At 40.2% G+C, this 23,043-nt stretch overlaps 1 protein-coding gene across 1 annotated transcript; it reads left to right on the top strand.

Moving 5' to 3' along the window:
* Positions 1 to 21,862: 21,862 nt before the first annotated feature.
* LOC140888110 (uncharacterized) lies at positions 21,863 to 22,775 on the top strand. Its single transcript, XM_073295792.1, has 4 exons — positions 21,863 to 22,059; positions 22,107 to 22,228; positions 22,355 to 22,555; positions 22,711 to 22,775. Exons 1-4 carry the CDS (start codon positions 21,863 to 21,865, stop codon positions 22,773 to 22,775), a joined length of 585 nt encoding a protein of 194 aa, XP_073151893.1.
* Positions 22,776 to 23,043: the final 268 nt, after the last annotated feature.

Genomic DNA, 23,043 nt, shown 5'->3' with positions numbered 1-23,043 from the left:
TACTCCCAAATCTTAAATAGATTCCCGGACCATACCTTCGTCCGTAGTAAGCCCTTTGATGTCGCTAGTCCTAGATGACTATAACCACACCTTGGTTATTCCAGAACCTCTATTATAATCTATAGGGCCCTCAAGTTTATATCTCACACTATATAAATTAAGAATGAAACTCGGAATTCGTAATTCAAAATGAATCCCGGAGACCCATTTTTATAGGCAAATTTCCCGGCGACGATCGGAACCACCGATCTCGGGATAGGAGCTTCCGTTCCAGCTCATCGCATGCATGCAAGACACGTCGGGATTGGAACTTCCGATCCGACGATCGGAGCTTCCGATCTGCCCCATGCTCGACACTTGTCAAAACTCGTGGCTGAGTCATCGAACATTGCTGGCAGCTGGAGATTGGAACTTTCGTTCCTGGATCGGAGCTTCCGATATCTGTGCTTCCGATTTGCTTCCGAAACGGCTGGGATCGGAGCTTCCGATCAGGTTCGGAGCTTCCAATCCGGGCCAAAGTTAAAAGCCCAAATTTTTTTTCTGAAGTCCAATTACACTCCCGAAATTGGTTAATTACTAACCCTTAATCATGTTTAACATATTATTATCTTAAAATGGGTTCCGGATTACTACAAACACTTTGCCATCACAAACAATTCCAAACCCAAGAGAAAACAATAGTGCAATCACTCTAAGGAATGGGAAGGGATTGAAGATCAAGGAAAAAGAAATAGAGGCCTCGGCCAAGGAGAAACCGCAAGAAAAGCCGAAGGCGACTGATGGAGAAGCATCCAAGGCAGAAGCGCCAAGAGGTAAGTTTCCTCCACTTTCTGAATATAATCCTATTGCCCTTTTTCCCTTAGCACTAAAATAGTCTAGAAAATATGAAGGGATAAAGGATCTTTATGAGACTTTTCGTAGATGTGAGGTAATATTCTGCTGTTAGATGATATTAAGCAGGTGCTATGATACACAAAGTTCTTGAAAGAACTGTGCACAGCAAAGAGGAAACAGACACTGAAGGGTTGTCAAAAAGTTGAACTCGGCGAGAACGTATCTGCTGTGATCCAAAGAAAATTGCCCGCAAAATGTAAGGATCCAGGTATGTTTTCTATCCCATGCACTATATGGAATGTTATACTTGAGAAGGCCATGTTAGATCTAGGAGCATCAATTAATGTTATGCCATATTCTATCTATGCATCCTTGTAACTTGGCCCATTGAAAAAAATTGGAATTTTTATTCAGCTAGCTGATAGGTTTAATGCATACCCTAGGGGAGTAGTAGAAGATGTGTTAGTGCAAGTGAATGACTTGGTATTTCCTGCAGATTTCTATGTGCTAGACATGGAGAACGGTGATCATAATAGTCCTATTTTGTTAGGCAGACCATTTTTAAAACTTCCATGACCAAAATTGATGTTCACAGTGGCACACTCAATATGGAATTTGATGGAGAAGTTGTGAAATTTAATATCTATGATGCCATGAAATGTCCTGATAGTGATGGTTGTGTATTTTTTATTGATATTGTGGATTACTTGGCACAAGATTATTGTGAGCATGCAGAAAAAGATGATCTAGAAGTGGCTATTATTGCACCCATTCAGCATATGGATGAGATTGGATTTAGCAAAGAAGTGGTAGAGATGGAAGGAATTCTGAACAGTGCTCCTGAGCTAACTCAGTCAGGTAATGTCTCTTACTTATCTTTACCAATCTCTAATACTAGGCGTCTTCCATCTGTTTTGCAGGCACCAGTGGTCGAACTAAAAACGCTTCCAAACCATCTGAAGTATGTTTTCCTTGGTGAAGGAGAAACACTACCGGTTATCATCTCCAACAGTTTGGAAGTCGATCAAGAGAAGAAGTTAGTCAAAGTATTGCAAGAGCACAAGACTGCTATTGGATGGACTATAGTAGACATCAAGGGACTTAGCCCTTCCTCGTGCATGCACCGAATATTGATGGAGGAAGAAGCAAACCCCTCACTTCAGCCGCAACGCAAACTGAATCCACCGATGATGGAGGTGGTAAAAGCGTAAATTCTGAAACTGCTTGAAGTTGGGGTCATATACCAAATTTTTGACAGTCAGTGGGTCAGTCCGGTTCAAGTGGTACCCAAGAAAACCGGAATTACTAAGGTAAAGAATAAGGATGACGAGATGGTTCTCACCCATATTCAAAATGGGTGGAGGGTTTGTATTGATAGGAAGCTGAATGCCGGAACCCGAAAGGACCACTTTCCTTTACCCTTTATTGATCAAATGATTGAAAGGTTAGCGTGTCATCCTTACTATGGTTTTCTTGATGGATATTCTTGTTATTTTTAGATTTTTATCTCACCGGAGGACCAGGACAAAACGACATTCACGTGCCCGTTTGGCACCTTTGCATATCGATGGATGCCCTTTGTACTTTGCAATGCACCGGCCACTTTCCAACGGTGTATGGTTAGTATTTTTTTGGACTTCATTAAGCATATCTTAGAAGTTTTTATGAATGATTTCACTATCTATGGTGATTCCTTTGAACATTGTCTGTCTAACCACTTGTCCTTAAAAGGTGTGTCAAAACCAACTTGGTTTTAAATTCTGAAAAATGTCATTTTATGGTTGGGCAGGGTGTGGTATTGGGTCACGTTGTTTCATCTAAGGGAATATAGGCAGATAGGGCTAAAATTGATATCATTCAGTCTCTCCCTTACCCCACATGTGTGCGGGAAGTGTGTTCTTTTCTTGGCCATGTAGGTTTTTACATGAAGTACATTCAAGATTTCGCCAAGATCGCATCCCTCATGTGCAAGCTATTACAAAAAGATATGTCATTTGAGTTTAATGAGTCATGCAAATCATCCTTTGACAAATTGAAGAACTCCTTGACATCTGCACCAATAATCCAGCCGCCGGATTGGAGCAAGCCATTCGAGATTATGTGTGATGCCAGTGACTATGTCGTTGGCGTGATTTTAGGCCAAAAAGTTGGGAAAGCATCGCATGCTATTTATTACTCTTCGCGTATCCTGAACGATGCCCAACGGAACTAATCCACTACTGAAAAGGAGCTTTTAGCTGTTGTTTATGCATTAGAAAAATTTCCCTCTTATTTACTTGGTGCTAAATTTATTGTTTACTCTGATCATGCAGCTCTTCGTTTTCTGATGGCGAAGAAAGAGGCAAAGCCAAGGCTGATCCGATGGATATTACTTTTGAGGGAATTTGATTTGGAAATCAAGGACAAAAGAGGGACGGAGAATCAAGTTGCTGACCACTTGAGTCACCTAGTTCACGTTGATGAGGAGCTGAATTTGCGAGAAGAATTTCCTGATGAGCAGTTATTTTCAGCGAGCACCGAATTACCATGGTACGCAAATATTGTGAATTATTTAGTTACTAATGGTTTTACTTCTAAATTTTCAAGGGCGCAAAAAGAAAAAGTGAGAAGCGATGCGAAGTATTATGTGTGGGATGATTCATACTTGTGGAAACACTGTGCTGATCAAGTGATACGTCGATGTGTACCCGCGAGCGAGGTAATCCCTATCCTCACGTTTTGTCATTCTTATGCATGTGGTGTCCATTTTGGAGCGAAAAGGACAACAAGGAAGGTGTTGGACATCGGATTTTTCTGGCCTTCCCTGTTTCGAGACGCTTACGTGTTCTGTAAGTCGTGCGCTCAATGCCAAAAGACAGGTAACATCTCCCAATGAAAGGAGATTCCCCAACAACCTATTCTAGTTTGTGAAATCTTTGATGTTTTGGGCATCGACTTCTCGACTTGTGGGACCTTTTCCTAGTTCATATGGATATATTTATATATTGCTTGCTGTGGATTATGTCTCGAAGTGGGTGGAAGCAAAGGCCACCCGGACTGACGATTCGAAAGTTGCAGAATTTATCAAGCATAACCTTTTCTCTAGGTTTGGAATTCCGAGAGCCCTCATCAGTGATCGAGGTACACACTTCTGCAACCGAACTGTGGCGAGTTTGCTTAAAAAGTACCATGTGAAGCACATGACCTCCACTGCATATCATCCACAATCCAACGGTCAAGCTGAGGTATCGAACAGAGAGATCAAATCTATCCTAGAACAGACCGTGAATCTTACTCGAAAGGATTGGAGCTTGCGTTTGGATGATGCCTTGTGGGCATATAGAACCGCATTCAAGACATCGATTGGAATGTCTCCATATCGGTTGATTTTTGGGAAACCATGCCATCTGCTAGTGGAATTGGATCATAGAGCCTATTAGGCATAAAAAATTTTAACATGCAGATGGATGAGAGCGGCAAGCACCGGAAGCTGCAGTTGCAAGAATTGGAAGAGATCCACAATGATGCCTATGCCAGCTCCAAAATTTACAAGGATAAAACAAAGGCCTTCCACGACAAGATGATCTCTAGACAGCACTTCGAAGTCGGTCAGAAATTTTTGCTCTATCATTCCCGACTTCGGTTGTTTCAAGGTAAGTTACATTCGCGTTGGAATGGACCGGTTGTTGTTACTAATGTCTTTTCTCATGGTGCAGTCGAAATTCAAAGCTTGGACACATCCAAAACATTTAAGGTGAATGACCACTGGCTGAAGCACTACCATGAAGGAATCCAAGTGAACGTCGAAGAGGACGAGCATGATATCACTCTTGATGCTCCGCCAAATGTCGACTTAAATCGCGGCATGCAGTCGAGCTATAGACTGACTGTAAATTTAGCGCTGACTGGGAGGCAACCCCATGTTTCGTTCCTTTTGTTTTTCCTTAATTTTATTGTTTTGCTTTATTTTTTTCCGGTAAATTTTGGAAAATTCAAAAAAATAAATTTTTTTAGCTTTGTGCGCTCGATCTTGCGTACTCACGCGATCGAGCGCACGATTTCACCCCTGTTCTATGTCTGAATTTTTTTAGCATGCTCAATCGTTTCGTACTCACGCGATCGAGCGCGCGGTTTGAACCCCGTTCTCTGCCCCTGATTTACGAAGCGCGCTCGATCGCACAAATTCAACGCGATCGAGCGCGCTTCCCTGTGCCCGCTTACTTATTTCTTTTATCTCTTTTTCCCTTCACATTCTCTTCTCCTCTCTCTCGGTTAACATAGAACCCTAAACCCCAATTTTTGAATTTTGCAAATCCTCACCAATTTCCCTTGAAACATTGTAGGAATCATCCCAAGGATTGCACTCACCATCCTTCTTCTCTTCTCCACTTCTCCAGCGCCAGATTTTTCCAAGAAACACCGGAATTCTTAGTGCACGCCAAGTGTTTGATATATTGCCCCGGTCAAGTTTCTTGCTCGTCTAACACATTTATGGGCCCGAAACGCATCCAAGAGCGCGGCGAATCGTCTGACCAAGGAGCAAGGCATACCCAAGACCCAATCCACCCAACCGGCCAATTTGTCAATGTAAATCCCCGTTTTTATCTTAATTGAGCTTATTTCCAGAGTTAAAGAGCCGACTTTTTATTGATTGGGGTCTATTTTGAAAATTTTGGAAATTTCAGGGACTAAAACGCAAATTTTGAGATTGTTATATCATCTACTCTTGGAATTGGATTGACTAAGTCTCCTATCCTCCATCTTCTTCTCCTCCATCGATTCTTCTCCATTAGAGGCGCCCAAAGATTTCTCCAAGCTCTTAAAATCCAGTCCGACTCCATCCGTCCAATGAAAATTATTTCTGAAGGCAGATTAGCGATCACCGCAGTGAGAGCTCAGTTATACCGTAAGTATTTATCAAATCAGATATGTTTTGTTTTTCGAAGGTTGTTAGAATCGATTTAGATTCTAGTATGTTGTTCTTGGCGGAGTTCTGATCATTTATTTTCTGTCGGTTTTAAAATAGAGCGACTTTCGGAATTGTTATGATTTTTGGAAGTGTTATTCGAAAATCTAGCTTTTGAGATGTGTTGGGTTTGCCTTGTTGTTGTTGTATTAGCATTGAATTGAGTTGATATCGGTATTGAACTGCTGTCTGCATTGCCGGTTTGTTCAGTATATAGTCGTTATGCCGTCGGTTTGAGTTTTGGGGATTTCGAATCGTTTTGAGTTGTTGAACTTGGCTTGTAAGTTGATCGTGGTTATTGATCATTATTTTGTCTCCGTACAGATTCGTTTGGAGGTATCAAGCCCACAGTTAGCATATGTTTGATCGTTTCAGAGATTTGAACGAAGAACGGTATAGAGAATTACCTTGAACCGTTGCTTTGTTGTTGTTTAGATTGTATAGTTGTTGATACAATCTCTTTTGTAGCGTATCCAGAGTTGGGAACTACTGCATTGAAAGGTAAAAGCAGTCATCATAGCGGGATAGCATACTTGGGACTGTGGTTCTCGAGTTTTCCCTTTTAAATCACATACTTGTATCTACACTTGTTCTAGCTTGAGGAACTTGTGTCATGTTGATTGCTTGAGTTTTTATTATGTGGCTTATGTTTTATGTTTCTGTTATGCATTTATCTTGAGCCAATCTTGTTTTTAACGGGCAGAACCGCCCTTTTTGTTTGGACGTTTGGGAACTATGATTGAGTGGCCTAGGTTGTAGTCGTTTCTCCTGGTGCTAGCATACTCATTATAGTTTCTCAAAGTCTAGAGGAGTGAGATACGTGGCACCACCTTGATTGGGAGAGTCGGTGAGTTGTTACGTGATCTTATCCTTGGGATCCCAAAAGCACAGCAGTCATCCCTCGTTTATTAGATTGATATCCCGGTTTAAAGACATGCATTTCATTACGTTGTTATTGATTACGTTATTGTATTGAAAGCATGTTTATTGTTGTATTACTTGATATGTTGCTTTTATTGGGAACCAGTTATCCTGCTGTTGCTTTGTTTTGTATGTGTACTTGGCAACAGGTGGGGTAGGAACGAGTCAGAAGAGGCATGGTTAGCTTCAGGATGGAGAGCTAGTAGTGAGACTCGGTTTAGAAGTCGTGTCAACATGTTTACCTAGTGATATTGGAACATGTTTAGATAACGAACTTTGTTATTATGTTGTATTGTTTATTCAAGCTTTGTTGAGATGTTATCGTTGCATGTTCTATTTGGAGTAGTTGTTAAACTCTAGAACTTCATGCATTAATCGTAGGAACTGCATTTATAGTGTATGTTTTGATTTGGATTGCATTGGAATAGCTTTTAGATTGAGTTGCCAAGCATGTTTATGCTGTTTTGCTTCTGCTGCAGGGGGCGCCTGAGCTGAAATTTTTAGCAGCCCGAGTGCACCCAACTCCGAGAGCTCCAGCAGCGCCAAGGTTCAGGGCGCGCTCGATTGGCATTTTTTGGCGGCCCGAGCGCGGCCCCTTTTAAAATTTTTTTTCTTTTGCTTTGATTTGCTTTGCTTCGAGTTCTTAGATCTTGTATGCTTAATTATTGTTTACTCCTTAATTAGATGTTTAGAACAGAGGTCTCACATTAAATGGTATCAGAGAGTTAAGATTCTTGGTCGAACTAGAGTGAGCGGGGTAGATCGAGTCTGCGTGTATTGGCTCCTCGCATGTGTTTGAATTATTTAATTGTGTACTTAATTCCATGCGAGAATGATTTATTGTTGAGCATTGTTGAATTACATGGTTGTGTGATTTAAATTATAAAGCATGATCTACTTGAGATAAAACTTTTTCTGTTATCGACTGGTATCCGGTATTCCAAGCGGTTGTAAGGGCACTGATTGTAGCGATTGAGTTATCTCGTGTCCTAAACTTTGATTATCAGATGGGTCCTCGTCGTGAAATAAACAGAAACCCACCGCCAGTTATCCCTACAACTGAGCAAGCTAGTACTGAAATGGTTGAGATGGATGCTACAGCGACGCCTATGGAAACCCTGCTGAAGAGGTTTCAGTTGTTCAATCCGCCGTTGTTGATGGGTTCAGAAAATCCAGTTGACTGTGAGAGTTGGTTGGATGATATTGATCAGTTGTTCGATTCCATCGACTACACCGATGACCGCCGAATCAGGTTAGTCATTCATCAGCTTCGTGGTGTTGCAAAGAGCTGGTGGATCATGACCAAGAAAGCATTAGAGAGTAGAGGTATGGAAATTACTTGGACTCTTTTCAAATCTGAATTTTATAAGCGGTTTTTCCCTATTTCGTACCGAAAGGACAAGGGAGCAGAGTTTGCCAATCTGAGGCAAGGGAATCTGAATATTGAGGAGTATGTAGCGAAGTTTGACAGTTTGTTGAGGTTTGCATCACTAATTTCAGGAGATGATGAAGCAAAGGCCGATCTGTTCATCAAGAGGTTAAATCCCGATGTCTTCACGTTGGTTAACAGCAACAGGCCTAACAACTTTGCGGATGTCATGAAAACCGCAAAGGGAGCAGAAGAAGGCCTGTGGAGACAGAGAGGTAATCAAGTGGCACCTCAGCAACAGAGGCAGTATCAGAATCAATCATCTCAGTACCAAAATCAGCCACCTCAGCAACAGAACCAGCAGCAGAGGTTTGAAGGTGGAAACAGTGGGGGAAACCGCAGGGATCAGTATAAAGCGAGAGGTAAACAGTTCAAGAGGCAGGGGAACAGTTCTTCTAGTTCCAGTGGTTCCAAGAAGTTCGGTTCAGGACAGAGTTCTGGATCATCATCCTTGTACTGCAGCAAGTGTGGAGGCAAACAGTCATCCGATCAGTGTGTGTGGGTCTTTGGAAATTGCAATACCTGTCAGCAACCAGGACACTTCTCTAAGGTATGCCCTCAGCGTAACAGAGATCGAGCTCAGAGTGAGAGTTCATCTAGACCTGCAGTTCAGCCTGAGAGGCAATCTTCTGCAGTTCACTCTTTCCAGCCTCCGCAGCAGAACTGACAGGGAGGTAACTCTAGTGCAAACCAGCCTCCGAGACAGCAGGAACGAGTATTTTCCTTGACAGAGGATTAGACTTAGGCAGCACCTGATGATGTTATAGCAGGTAACTGTTCAATTTTCGGTTATTCTGCTCATGTTTTGATAGATACGGGTGCTTCCCATTCCTTTATCTCTGAGAAATTTGTGTTATTGCATGCTTTTCCAACTGAATTGTTGCCTTCAGTAGTAGCTGTTACTTCACCTTTGGGTGGAGGAATTGTTTCTGTCAGATTAGTCAGGAACTATGAACTGTGTTTTGAAGGAAATTTGTTAGAATTCGACTGTATTGTACTTGGACTATCAGATTTTGATTGTATTATCGGTATAGATGCTTTAACCAAGTACATGGCAACAGTCGATTGTTTTCAAAATTTTTTGAGGTTCAGACCTGAAATGGCAGATGAGTGGAAATTCTTTGGTAAGGGTTCTCGATCTAGAATTCCTTTGATATCGGTGTTATCTATGACTCGTTTGCTACAGAGAGGTGCAGAAGGATTTTTGGTGTATGCGGTTGATGTACTGAAATCTAGACCAGCTTTGGTAGATTTACCGATGGTTAGAGATTTTGCGGATGTGTTCCCGGAAGATGTTCCTGGATTTCCGCCTATTCGAGAAGTCGAATTCAGTATTGACTTAGTGCTAGGTACTCAACCTATTTCAAAAGCTCCTTATCGTATGGAACTTGTTGAATTGAGAGAGTTGAAAGAACAGCTTGAAGATTTTATTGCCAAGGGATATATCAGACCTAGTGTATCGCCTTGGGGTGCTCCTGTTCTGTTTGTTCGGAAGAAGGATGGTTCTACGCGACTCTGTATTGACTATCGCCAATTGAATCAGGCTATAGTCAAGAACATGTATCCTTTACCCAGAATAGATGACCTTTTTGATCAACTGCAGGGTTCTTCTGTCTATTCTAAGATTGATCTGAGGTCAGGCTACCATCAGCTGAGAGTGTGAGAGGAAGACGTTCCTAAGACAGCATTCAGAACGAGGTATGGTCATTTTGAGTTTATAGTCATGCCATTCGGTTTGACTAATGCTCCAGCGGTTTTTATGGGTTTGATGAACAATATCTTTCAGCATTATTTAGATGAGTTCGTCATTATTTTCATCGATGATATTCTTATCTATTCCAAGAACCGTACTGACCATGCAGAACACTTGAGGATCGTGTTACAGATTTTGCGAGTTGAGCAGTTGTTTGCCAAGTTTTCTAAGTGTGAATTCTGGTTAGATCGAGTTGTCTTTCTCGGTCATATTATTTCTGAAGATGGAATTTCTGTCGATCCCAGCAAGATCGAAGCGGTTATGAATTGGCCTAGACCAACATCAGTACCTGAGATCCGAAACTTCATGGTTTTAGCTGGTTATTACCGTCGTTTCATCAAGGGTTTCTCATCTATTGCCAAGCCTATTACCCAGCTGACTCAAAAGAATGCGCCTTTTGTCTGGACTGCAGATTGTGAGGCAAGCTTTGTTGATCTGAAGAGGAGACTGACCAGTGCTCCGATTCTTTCTATTCCAAAGTGTACTGGAGGTTTCACAGTCTATTGTGATGCTTCTAACCGAGGCTTGGGTTGGTCCTTATGCAGCATAAGCATGTGATAGCGTATGCATCGAGGCAGCTGAAACTGCACGAGACTCGTTATCTGGTCCATGACCTTGAACTAGAAGCGATCGTCTTTGCTCTGAAGATCTGGCGTCACTATCTTTATGGTGAGTCTTTCGAGATCTTTTCTGATCATAAGAGTCTCAAGTACTTGTTACACAGGTAGAGCTGAATATGATACAGAGAAGATGGTTAGATCTGTTGAAGGATTTTGACTATGAAATCAAGTATTATCCGGGGAAGTCGAATGCAGTGGCAGATGCCTTGAGCCGAAAGCTTTGTTCTTTATCTCTTTCTACTATCAGTGTTTCTCAGTTGATCGATGATTGTTGCACTTCTGGTTTAGAGTTTGAAATAGATAGGAAGACTATCCGAGTGTTTGCGATTCAAGCCGAGCCAGAGTTGTTTGTTGCGATCAGAGAAGCACAGAAGTCTGAGCCGAGCATTCAGGTTTCAGTAGAGAAAGTCAGATCTGGACATCAGTCTGAATTCCAGGTTAGAGATGATGTTTTGTTTGTGAATAACCATATTGTTGTGCCTGATATTTCGGAGTTGAGACAGCGTATTCTCCGAGAGGCTCATTGCAGTCGGTTCAGCATTCATCCTGGAGGTCGTAAGATGTACAACGATCTAAAGAACCAGTTCTGGTGGAAGAGAATGAAGAGCAACGTAGCAAGGTTTGTATCTCGGTGTTTGAACTGTCAGCAAGTGAAAGCAGAGCGGAAGCGACCAGGTGGTCTATTGCACATCTTATTTGTTCCTGAATGGAAATGGGATCACATTTCTATGGATTTCGTCACGAAGCTACCACGATCCGTTCGAGGATGCGATGCTATTTGGGTAGTGATCGATCGATTGACGAAGTCTGCTTGTTTTATTCCGTAAAGGATGACGTATCGTCACGATCAGATGGCTGAGATTTATGTTAGTAATGTTGTGAGATTGCATGGGGTGCCGAAGTCGATCGTTTCAGACTGAGACCCTAGATTCACTTCGCACTTTTGGCATAGTCTGCAAGAGGCACTTGGTACTCGATTGCATCTAAGTACATCTTATCACCCTCAGACAGATGGACAGTCAGAGCGGACTATCCAGACGTTAGAGGATATGCTGCGAGTGGTAGTGCTAGACTTTGGCACTAGTTGGCAGGATTCTTTGCCTCTTGTCGAGTTTTCTTACAACAACAGCTTCCAAGCGAGTATCGGTATGGCGCCTTTTGAGGCATTGTACGGTAAGAAGTGCCGATCTCCGTTGTTTTGGGATGATTTGTCTGAGTCACCGGATTTGGGACCGGATATGCTTAGAGATATGGCAGAGCAGGTTAAGATCATTCAGACCAGAATAAAGTCAGCTCAAGATAGACATGCTAAGTATGCAAACGTCAGACGTAGACCTCTGAGTTTCGAGCAGGGATACCATGTTTTCCTTAAGATTTCTCCTTTCAAAGGCACTGTCAGATTCGGTAAGAGAGGAAAGTTATCTCCGAGATTCATCGGTCCGTACGAGATTCTCGAGAAGATAGACGATCTTGCCTACAGACTTGCACTTCCTTCGTCTTTATCTGGTATTCATGACGTTTTTCACGTCTCTATGCTGCAAAAGTATCAACCAGATATTTTTCATATCCTTCAGCCTGATGAAGCCGAGTTAGACGAGACTCTGAGTTATTTTGAACGACCGATTCAGATCCTTGATCGGAAAGAAAAACAACTCAAAACCAAGTTTATTCCGTTAGTGAAAGTGCAGTGGAGCCATCACGGAGTCGAGGAAGCGACTTGGGAGACAGAGTCTGACATGAGACAGCGTTTTCCAGAGTTATTCAGATGACGTGAGTTCTTCTTACTGTCTTTAGTTCTTTATTCTATCTTATGAGTTGTGGTTCTCGATGATTTTGAGGACAAAATCTCTTCTTAGTGGGGGAGAATTGTAAAGCCCCGTTTTTATCTTAATTGAGCTTATTTGAGATAATCAGAGTTTCTAGAGTTAAAGAGCCAAATTTTTATTGATCGGGGTCTATTTTGCAAATTTTGGAAATTTCAGGGACTAAAATGCAAATTTTGAGATTGTTATATTATCTACTCTTGGAATTGGATTGAGTCTCCTATCCTCCATCTTCTTCTCCTCCATCGATTCTTCTCCATTAGAGGCGCCCAAAGCTTTCTCCAAGCTCTTAAAATCCAGTCCGAACTCGATCCGTCCGTTGGAAAATATTTATGAAGGCAGATTAGCAATCACCGCAGTGAGAGCTCCGTTATACCGTAAGTATTTCTCCGATCAGATATGTTTTGTTTTTCGAAGGTTGTTAGAATTGATTTAGATTCTAGTATGTTGTTCTTGGCGGAGTTCTGATAGTTTATTATCTGTCGGTTTTGAAATAGAGCGACGTTCGGAATTGTTATAATTTTTGGAAGTCTTATTCAAAAATCTAGCTTTTGAGATGTGTTGGGTTTGCCTTGTTGTTTTTGTATTAGCATTGAATTGAGTTGATATCGGTATTGAACTGCTGTCTGCGTTGTCGGTTTGTTCAGTTTATAGTCGTTATACCGTCGGTTTGAGTTTTGGGGATTTCGAATCGTTTTGAGTTGTTGAACTTGGCTTGTAAGTTGATCGTGGTTATTGATCATTCTTTTGTCTCCGTACAGATTCATGTGGAGGTATCAAGCCCATAGTTAGCAGCTGTTTGATCGTTTCAGAGATTTGAACGAAGAACGGTATAGAGAATTACCTTGAACCGTTGCCTTGTTGTTGTTTAGATTGTATAGTTGTTGATACAATCTCTTTTGTAGCGTATCCAGAGTTGGGAACTACTGCATTGAAAGGTAAAAGCATTCATCGTAGCGGGATAGCATACTCGGGACTGTGGTTCTCGAGTTTTCCCTTTTAAATCACATACATGTATCTACACTTGTTCTAGCTTGAGGAACTTGTGTCATGTTGATTGCTTGAGTTTTTATTATGTGGCTTATGTTTTATGTTTCTGTTATACATTCATCTTGAGCCAATCTTGTTTTCAGCGGGCAGAACCGCCCTTTTTGTTTGGATGTTTGGGAACTATGATTGAGTGGCCTAGGTTGTAGTCGTTTCTCCTGGTGCTAGCATACTCATTATAGTTGCTCAAATTCTAGAGGAGTGAGATACGTGGCACCACCTCGATTGGGAGAGTCGGTGAGTTGTTACGTGATCTTATCCTCGGGATCCCAAAAGCACAGCAGTCATCCCTCGTTTATCAGATTGATATCCCGATTTAAAGACATGCATTTCATTATGTTGTTATTGATTACGTTATTGTATTGAAAGCATGTTTATTGTTGTATTAGTTGATATGTTGCTTTTACTGGGAATGTCGTTCTCACCGGTTATCCGACTGTTGCTTTGTTTTATATGTGTACTTGGCAACAGGTGGGGCAGGAACGAGTCAGAAGAGGCATGGTTAGCTTCAAGAGGGAGAGCTAGTAGTGAGACTCGATTTAGAAGTCGTGTCAACATGTCTACCTAGTGATATTGGAACATGTTTAGATAACGAACTTCGTTATTATGTTGTATTGTTTATGCAAGCTTTGTCGAGATGTTATCATTGCATGTTCTATTTGGAGTAGTTGTTAAACTCTAGAACTTCATGTATTAATCGGAGGAACTGCATTTATAATGTATGTTTTGATTTGTATTGCATTGGAATAGCTTTTAGATTGAGTTGCCAAGCATGTTTCTGCTATTTTGCTTCTGCCGCAGGGGGCGCCCGAGCTGAAATTTTTAGCAGCCCGAGCGCACCCCACTCCGTGAGCTCCAGCAGCTCCAAGGTTCAGGGCGCGCTCGAGCGGCAGTTTTTGGCCGCCCGAGCGCGGCCCCTTTTAAAAAAAAATAAATTTTCTTTTGCTTTGCTTTGCTTTGAGTTCTTAGATCTTGTATGCTTAATTATTGTTTACTCCTTAATTAGATGTTTAGAACTGAGGTCTCACAGTCAACCAAGAGGCTCGGGATCGATATGATCATGCTAAAACCCATTTCTTCCCTATTACTGAGAGGGGTTTTGCTCTAATGGGGTATGAAAGCGATGTCGCTAACCAAGTCGTCAACCGAGGGTGGGGGACATTTTCTCGACAACCATCTCCGGCTATTGTCCCTATTGTGAGGGAATTCTATGCCAATGCAGCAGCGCGCACAGATCATAAGGCATTCGTTAGGGGCATTCTAGTTTCATATGCACCCCAAGATTTGAATAGCCTGCTGGAGACGCCTGATGTCGATGATAGCTTGTACCAGAGCATTGCCTTTGCCCCGAACTTGTCCGAGATCATTCAGCAAATTTGCATGGCAGGGGCTTCTTGGTCAGATCATGTCGCACCTAAGTGTTTCAAGGAGAAATATATGCTGATGGATCCGACAACTTGGTACATCTTTGTAGCCCGCCGCCTCATGCCTATTACACACACGAGCGAGGTTCATGTTGAGAGGGCCGTCCTACTCTACACTCTTGATCTTCAAATACTAGTGAATGCAGGGCGTGTGATACACAAACAGATGAGGCATTCAATCACTACAAGGACTACGGGTCTCTACTTTCCGATAATTATCATGCAACTTTGCTTGAGCGCCGGGGTGCCACGTCGACCCGACGAAGAATGGTTACAACCCATGCGCCCTATTGACGGCGTGACTGTCGAGGCCAAGCAAGCATATCGGATGAGCCAATTCATGGTGAATGATCAATTCGTGCTGGTGCCCGACCCACTACGCCCTCCGCCGCTTCCACGCCGAACCACTAATGTCACGGTTCGAGCGTTGGCCCATCAAACCCAATATCATAATGCTTTCAATGAGGATGTGGCCTCAAACGTGCAGGCCATAGACTTTATTTTTTCGAGGCATTTCCGAGTGGCTAGGGATCAATCCTACCACATTTCCACCGGTTATCCCATTTCCACAGCCTTCTGACTTTCAAGGCGCCAATCCCATCCTTCCTCCCGAGCATGAAGAGGAAGAGGCTGCCAACCATTGACCAGGGGAGTTTTATTTTTAATTTGTCGCATTGCATATTGTTTAGTTGGTTGTTTGTGTTTTGTCTTGTAATGCATTGGGGACAATGCTTAGGTTAAGTGTGGGGGGGTTGCATTGCATTCATTTTGCATTTTGTTTCTTTTGTCTGTATTGCATTTTTCTTGTGTTGTTATGCATCGTATTGTTGTGTTGTCGTTTATGTTGTTAAAATGCATAAGTTGAGGATGAGATGTCAGCCTATGATGAGATAGTTGAAAAATCATGATTTTTTGAAAAAATTTTTTTACTCTTGATTGGATATGAGAAACCGAAGGTTTTTTGTTGAATATTTTAAGCACGCATGTTTAACCAGTGAAGTGTAGCGATGTATTAGATATTGTGGATGTCTATTGGACCATTGCATGACAATAGGTGATTTGTGGATCTTGATTGTGTTCTATGAATTTTGATGAGACTCTAGTAAGACACTTATGATCTTGGGCGCACCTAGAAAAAAAAAAAAAATTTTATACAACTCCATCCGTGCCTAGAAAGGATTGAAATCCTAATCCTAAAAGATTAAATTCAAGGCTAAGTATGCGGATTAAATGGGGTTGATGCTCCATCCGGGCTATAGACGAGGGGGTTGAAATTTTAATCTTATCTTAGTTGTAGCTAAGTTAGCGGGTAATTATTGGGGCTAAAGCAATACCGGGTGAAAAATCCGGAGGTGTGTAATTCATTATCTCAAGGGAGGTGGATATTTATAGAGGTCGTTGGAAGGAATGGACACTTGAAAAGTGAAACTTATACTGAATTGTTATAGGTCGGCGAACAGTCTTGAAGCTTTGTCTTTTGAAGTTGCATTTAACTGGGATAACATGACACACACACACGTTCGCATTCGACTGAAGGTGTATCATTGATGATTGAGAGTTTCTTTGGACTTTTTTAATGAAAGTGGTTTTCTCTGAGGCTATTTTAAGCATGATCGTCCTTGCTTATGTGTTTGTTGTTGTTTCATTCTGTTTTTGCATGACTTGCTCGAGGGCGAGCAAGGATTAAGTATGGAGGTATTTTATAGTCGTGTTTTGTTTGCATATTTTGGTGTTAGTTTGTTGGTAGTTTGCATGCATTTAATTGTGTTGTTCATGTTTTATCTTATTTTTGTCTTTTTCATGCATTTATATTCATAATATACTCCCGGGATTAATGTGTAGGAGATTTCAAGATGAAGAAAATGAAGGCAGAATATTGGTTTTTTCCATGCGATCAATCCCCCGAACTCAATAGGATCGAGCGAGGTATCCGGATTATGAAGGCATAATTTTGCATATTTTAATGCGATTGAGCGGACGAACTTGAGACGATCGAGCGCGGGCCAAGAAGTTTGAAAACAGAGAAACGCATATTTTGATGTGATCGATCGGGCGTACTCCATGCGATCGATCGCGCGAGACTATTTGGGGAAAATTTAATATTTTTGGAAACTTTGTTATTTTAATCTCTAGGCTTTATTAGACTCTTAATTCCGTTTTTGAATATAATCATCAGATTTCGAGACTCTCTCTTGGAGGCTAGGTTTTGTTCTTCAATTTCTTTTCTAGTTTTCTTCTTTTCTTTGAATTATTTTTGAATTTTCATGAATCGTTGTGGCTAAGTTTTAATACTTGGTTGAAGCAGACAAAACCTTGATATATTTTATTCATGAGATTAGATTTTCAGTGTTTAATCTTTATTAAGTATCAATTTTTGATCTATTTTATTTTATGTTTGTATGCAATATTTTAGGATTGACCATCTTAAAATTTTGTTTTGCAAACTATAGCTAAATTAGAATTCAAATCCGTAATTGTTTGATCATCTGATTTGTGAAGCAACTACGTGTGATAATTTCTGTTTTTGAAGTTATTATTTTGTAGGATCAACTATTGAATAGGCTAAATACAACCGCTGGTGTTTGTATTGTCTAGGTTCGTCAGTTTTACTAGTTTGAATGCTACCGTGGATTTAAATCTACATTGTTGTTATCGAGTTGATTCATTGGTAAGGATTAATTTAGAATGCTATTTTCTGATTAAGTAAAATTACGGTGAAACAGGAATTGGATTTTCATTGACTAATATTTAATAGGATTGATTATTTTTAGAGAATCGATGATTGAATAAATGAATATCAAGGGTGTAGTCGACCGATAACAAGTCTCGTCTCTTATTGATTTCTCCAGTTTATTATTCAATCTTGCATGTTAGTGAATTTTAATTGTTTAAAAGTTTCAGTAGTTAATCTCAAACTTAAAAACCCCCTATTTATTTATTTAAAACGCATTAAATTTATATTTTCTCGTGGAAATGATCCCTACTCACACTACTACATTTTTAGTGATTGTCCGATTGAGTTGTGTAATTTGGGAGTGACACGATTAAGCGCTACCAATATATATATAATATAAAAAATTTAATACAAGTTGGTGTAAAGGGACTCAATCAAATCCGACTATCAGAGGCAGAAAAAATTTTCCCTCAATCTTAGCATAGGAATAGCTAATTTCTTGACTAATCAAATTACAACCAGCTAATTTAAGAAAGAAAACTAATTATAACTGATAATTGCAACTAGGGAAAATATCATGCTAGCATATGGGGTTGTTTGACTTCACCATTTGGATGACAATCATCTTGGAATATTAAGTTGTTTTTGCAAATTTAACAGCTCGGTGAACTCATGAAGAATTGGATCCGGATCCTTTACTGTGGATAAAAAACCGCACAAGTTACTGTGCATTGAAATAACTTATCTAATTCATATCACATGATTAAATAATAATTCATTTAATTAATTACACACATAGAATGGATCTGAATCTTTGGCTGTGGAGACATAAACAGCACAAGATACTGTGCATTGAAAAATCTTATCTAATTCATATCACCTGATTAAATAATAATCATTTAACTAATTACACACATAAAATACTTCAAATCAAAGCTATTTCAATGCACAACACCAATGCTCTTTCCCTTACCACATCAGCGGATCCTTTTCTGAATTTTGGGCTGCTAAAACATGCGGAGTCTCATTTATTACCCAAAATTGCATTTTAACTATCCCAATCGTTTACCAGATGTGATCGTGATCTTGAATCTCCTTAAATTCATATTTGGAACATTAAATGTTATCTTCTTTGCTTTCGCAGACTAGCTCAAAGGTTCATATTCATTGGAAAGGAGCTGCTGAAATGATTTTGGTCTAGTGTTCACAGTACATTGATGTAAATGGTTCATTGCAGCCCATCGATAAAGCTGAAGTTAATAATGCAAACTTTTAGTTCAAAATTATTCACCTCTCCTGTGGGTGTAAAAAGATAAAACCAACATGAAAAACATGAAAAAGTTGTTTTCTATGATTGAGCTTATATTGGATGAGCATAGAATAGAGATAAATGAACTGAATGCTTGAGAAACTGTAGAAGTTACTCTGTTATAATTTTATTTGGCATGGAAATATCTGGGAACTTACTTCTATCAAGAATACCAGATGAACATTTTTATTGATGTTTTGAACATAATTCCAGGATTTCTTTAAAGATGCTTTCGATAATATGGCTGCAAGAAGTTTGAGGTGTGTTTCTTTAGCATACAGAACATACGGAACTGAAATGGTTCCGACTAATGAAGAAGAGCTGTCAAAGTGGACCTTACCTGAAGATGATCTAAGATATTGGTTCTTATACTCATTTTGTGCAGGTTATTATGTATGTTCTTTTTCAAAATTCTTGCAGATTTGCCTTTAGTTTGGTCTCAACAATATGTTCATGACTTAAGTTGCACTAATTCACCCCAGTTGCCCTCTCATACTTGTCAGATTTCATATTTGTTAATCACAATCTTCATTTTATCGATTTTAAGCAGATATAGGTCTTTCCATGGGTATTCAAGGAACAAAAGTAGCGAAAGAAAGCTCATACATCATCATCTTGGATGGAAATTTTGCTTCAGTTGTGAAGGTTGGTGTACGTTAACTTCTAGGTTTCTAGTAAATATGTCAACGGTTATAGAGGGATATTCCGATGTTTGGCATCATTCCTAGAAGTCCAAAGAAACCAAAGGATGAGGAAAGGATGAACTCCCTTATATGCCCAGTTGAAGACCAGTCAGTGTTCACCTTCCAGGCGCTAAGAAAGATGTTCAGGTCAGAGGATTCCGGGAGCTGAAACCAAAAAATAGCAGCAAAAAAGGTCCAAAAATCCCGAGCAACAGGGCCCGAAATAAAAACATGCTCCAAAGATTCCTCTGAACTACAGCAGAGGCAACGAAAAGGGAAGTAAAATCCTTTAGCATGCAGAACATCATCAAGCGGGAGCCAACAATGCCACAGACGCCACAGGAAGAAGGACATGGTGGGGCGCATCCAGAGCTCCCAGCAAGGCCAAAGCACGCTCCTATAAAGTGCCCTAAGGCGGAGCATCTCCCAAGAAGAACGAATATAAAATCGCCCATCATCACTACCAAACCAGATGATGAGGTCATCAGAGGGAAAAATAGGGACTTGAGAAATCTCATCAGCAAGCTCAGGACTGACAACATTATTAAGGAGATCGATGTCCCAAGAACCATACATAATGAAATGAGCAACAGGAATGGATCGGTCTCCCTGAACCATAGAACGATCAGTCAACGGAGAGTGGCCAAGACATATATCTTCCCAAAATGAAACTGAGCCATGACCGTTGCGCCAAAGAATTCCTGGTTCTGCTGGGGGACGAGAATGTAGGAGCCGATGCCAAGTATGAGAGATGAAGCCCCTTCCTTGAACCCGCGAAGGATGGAAAGACAATTTTTGCTTTTCAAGAATTGAGCCCATATGTTGTCTCCTTGTCCGAAAGATCAACAGGAACAATCGGAACCACAAGATTCAAAGGGTTAACTGCCGAGTCAACCACAGTGGGCTGACTTGGTTTCGAGCGGAATTACGTGGAATTGTTGTTGTGTTGTTGGATGTCAAAAACCACAGGAAATAGTGAATTTATGATAGATGAAATCAAAGGAGTGAAGACAGGAGCGAATCTAACGAAGATGGTTCGTATTTTGAAGAGTATATGAAGATGGGACAGCAAGCTATATGCGCCCGCGCCTGGAGTTGGCGCGCCCGTGTGTCAACCGATGAGAAATGCTGAATTTTTACAGAAAGCTATGCGCGCCCGCCTGTTGATCTGGCGCGCCCGCGCGTGAAGTTGAGTACTAGAGTTTATAGACAGTGTTCTATGCGTGCCCGCTTGTCCTGAGGCGCGCCCGCGCGTCGCGGTTTGTGTGACGAATGATGTGTGTAATTTTGGAAACTTTTGGATATTTTTGGAATTGGTTTGGACGAATTTTAGGGGCATTTTTAAGGGATTTTTCAGACCTAATGAGATCATCTAGCCGCCAATACACAGAATAATCTTGAGAGAAAGTTCGTGGAAGTTTCGATCGAGATTTGAAGTTGCTTGGAACGAAGACGAAAACTTTTAAACAGGACACGGAAGAAAGACTACGGCTTTGTTATTCTTACTTTATTTATTTCTTTTGAGTTGAATTATGTTTGAATTTCTGAACATGATTTATGTTGCTATGAATTTTATCATGAACTAAGCTTTTTAAGTCTAGAGGATGATGTAGCCTGGTCAAGACATATTTATGAATTGTTGATTTTAATGATTTGAGTTCTTCTAAATTAATTTTGATTCTAGTTTTGAAAGTCTTTTCAATTTATTGGCCATAAATTGATTTGTCATATTTATTCAGAATCCGTCACTCGGGAGAGGGGATTTAGAATAGGATCAATAGAATTTGCACTGTTAATTGTTTATATGACTCGGGATAGCTTATAACTTTAATAGAGCCTAAAAAAAACATTGTTTTACACATATCATTACAAGTAGATTTTTAATAGGGATATTGGAATCGATCTGTAATTGATACATTCTATTTGATACTCGGGAGAGGGAAATAGTATAATCTATGTGTTATTGGTTATTAATTGAAATGAACTTATGAAAATAGATTGATTAGGATTGAATATTGTCGAGACCAGGTGAAATCAAACCTCTAGACTATTTTTTTTTGATTGTTAATCTCTTAAGGATTGTGTTTGTGCGTGCTTTTCAACCTTCTTTATTTATTTAATTTGTCATCAAAACCTTTAAAGTTTAATTTTCTAAATAAAATTAAGACTATTTTAATTACAATATTGAATATTTTCAAATTTCTCCTTGTGGGATCAACACTCTCTTTATGACTATATTAAAACTTGACACTCGTACGCTTACGAGTATTTTTCACACATGTGCAGTTTGGGAGCCATGATGAAATCTATGGAAACACAAATTGGGCAGCTTGCACATGCATTGAAGGATCAAAATCGAGGACAGTTTCCGAGTAATACTGAAGTGAATCCAAAAGAACAATGCAAATCAGTGGAAGAAGTGGGAAGAAGTTAGAAGCTACAAAGCAGAGAAAAGCCAAGGAAATTGAAGAACCAATGGCTGAAGAAATTGTGGTTGAAGAGCCCAAGAAGGAATCTGAATCTAAACCGATGTACAAGCCACAGCTTCCATACCCACAGCGGTTTAAGAAGAAGGCACTTGATGAGAAATTTTCCAAGTTTCTAGACATCTTCAAAAAGATACACATCAATATTTCGTTTGCAGATGCCTTGGAACAATGCTTAACTATGCAAAATTCATCAAAGATGTAATGTCCAAGAAGAAGAGATTGCGAGACAATGAAGTGGTGAATCTGACCGAAGAATGTAGTGCAATCCTGCAGAAAAGTTGCCACAAAAGCTTAAGGATCCATGGTGTTTTACTATCCCTTATTTTATTTGTGGTTCTAAGGTAAATAGAGTTGTATGTGATTTAGGAGCAAGTATTAATCTGATGCCTTTTTCTGTATACAGGACTTGGAGCTTGGAAAAGTCAGGGCGACCACCATCATATACAGCTGGCTGATAGGAGTATCACATACCCTCGTGGTATTGTGGAGGATGTTTTGGTGAAGGTTGATAAGTTCATATTTCCAGCAGACTTCGTGAATTTAGACATGGATGAAGATGAAGAAACTCCTTTTATTTTTGGGAGACCTTTTCTAGCTACTGCACGTGCATTGATTGATGTCCACAAAGGAGAACTCACACTTTGAGTTGGTGGTGAAGCGGTTATTTTCAATATCTATCACACCATGAGAGGACCAAACGAGATAAGTACATGTAAAAGTATTGAAATTGTTGATTCTCATAATTTTTTTTATGTGCAGGAATTACTGATCCACTAGAAAGGTTTTTGGTGGCAGATGAGGTGCTTGATAAGGAAGAGGATTGAGAGTTACATGAACAAAAAGCATTCCTTGACAGCACTCCGAAAGAAAAAATGGTGAGTATTAAGGAATCTGAAGCTTTGGAAAATAGTTCACCAGAGGTATCCACTGAAACTCATGATTTGAAAGAATTTCCTGCGCACTTATGTTATGAATTCCTTGGTGAAAATTCTACTTGTCCTGTTATTATATTTGCTCATTTGTCTGCTGTAGAAAAATATAAGTTGTTGAAAGTTCTGAGAAATTTTAAAACTGCTTTAGGATGGTCAATTT

This window comes from Henckelia pumila, chromosome 3, assembly GCF_033568475.1.
Source record: "Henckelia pumila isolate YLH828 chromosome 3, ASM3356847v2, whole genome shotgun sequence".
Taxonomy (NCBI): Eukaryota; Viridiplantae; Streptophyta; class Magnoliopsida; order Lamiales; family Gesneriaceae; genus Henckelia; species Henckelia pumila.
The sequence above is the reverse complement of the archived record's forward strand: the minus strand, read 5'-3'. Positions and strand labels throughout refer to the sequence as shown.

Excerpts from the sequence above, each read along its gene's own strand:
- LOC140888110 (XM_073295792.1), top strand. The coding sequence starts at position 21,863 with ATGCAAATCAGTGGAAGAAGTGGGAAGAAGTTAGAAGCTACAAAGCAG. Across the intron at positions 22,229-22,354 it reads TAGTGCAATCCTGCAGAAAA|GACTTGGAGCTTGGAAAAGT; the intron begins GTTGCCACAAAA and ends TTCTGTATACAG. Across the intron at positions 22,556-22,710 it reads ACCTTTTCTAGCTACTGCAC|GAATTACTGATCCACTAGAA; the intron begins GTGCATTGATTG and ends TTTTATGTGCAG.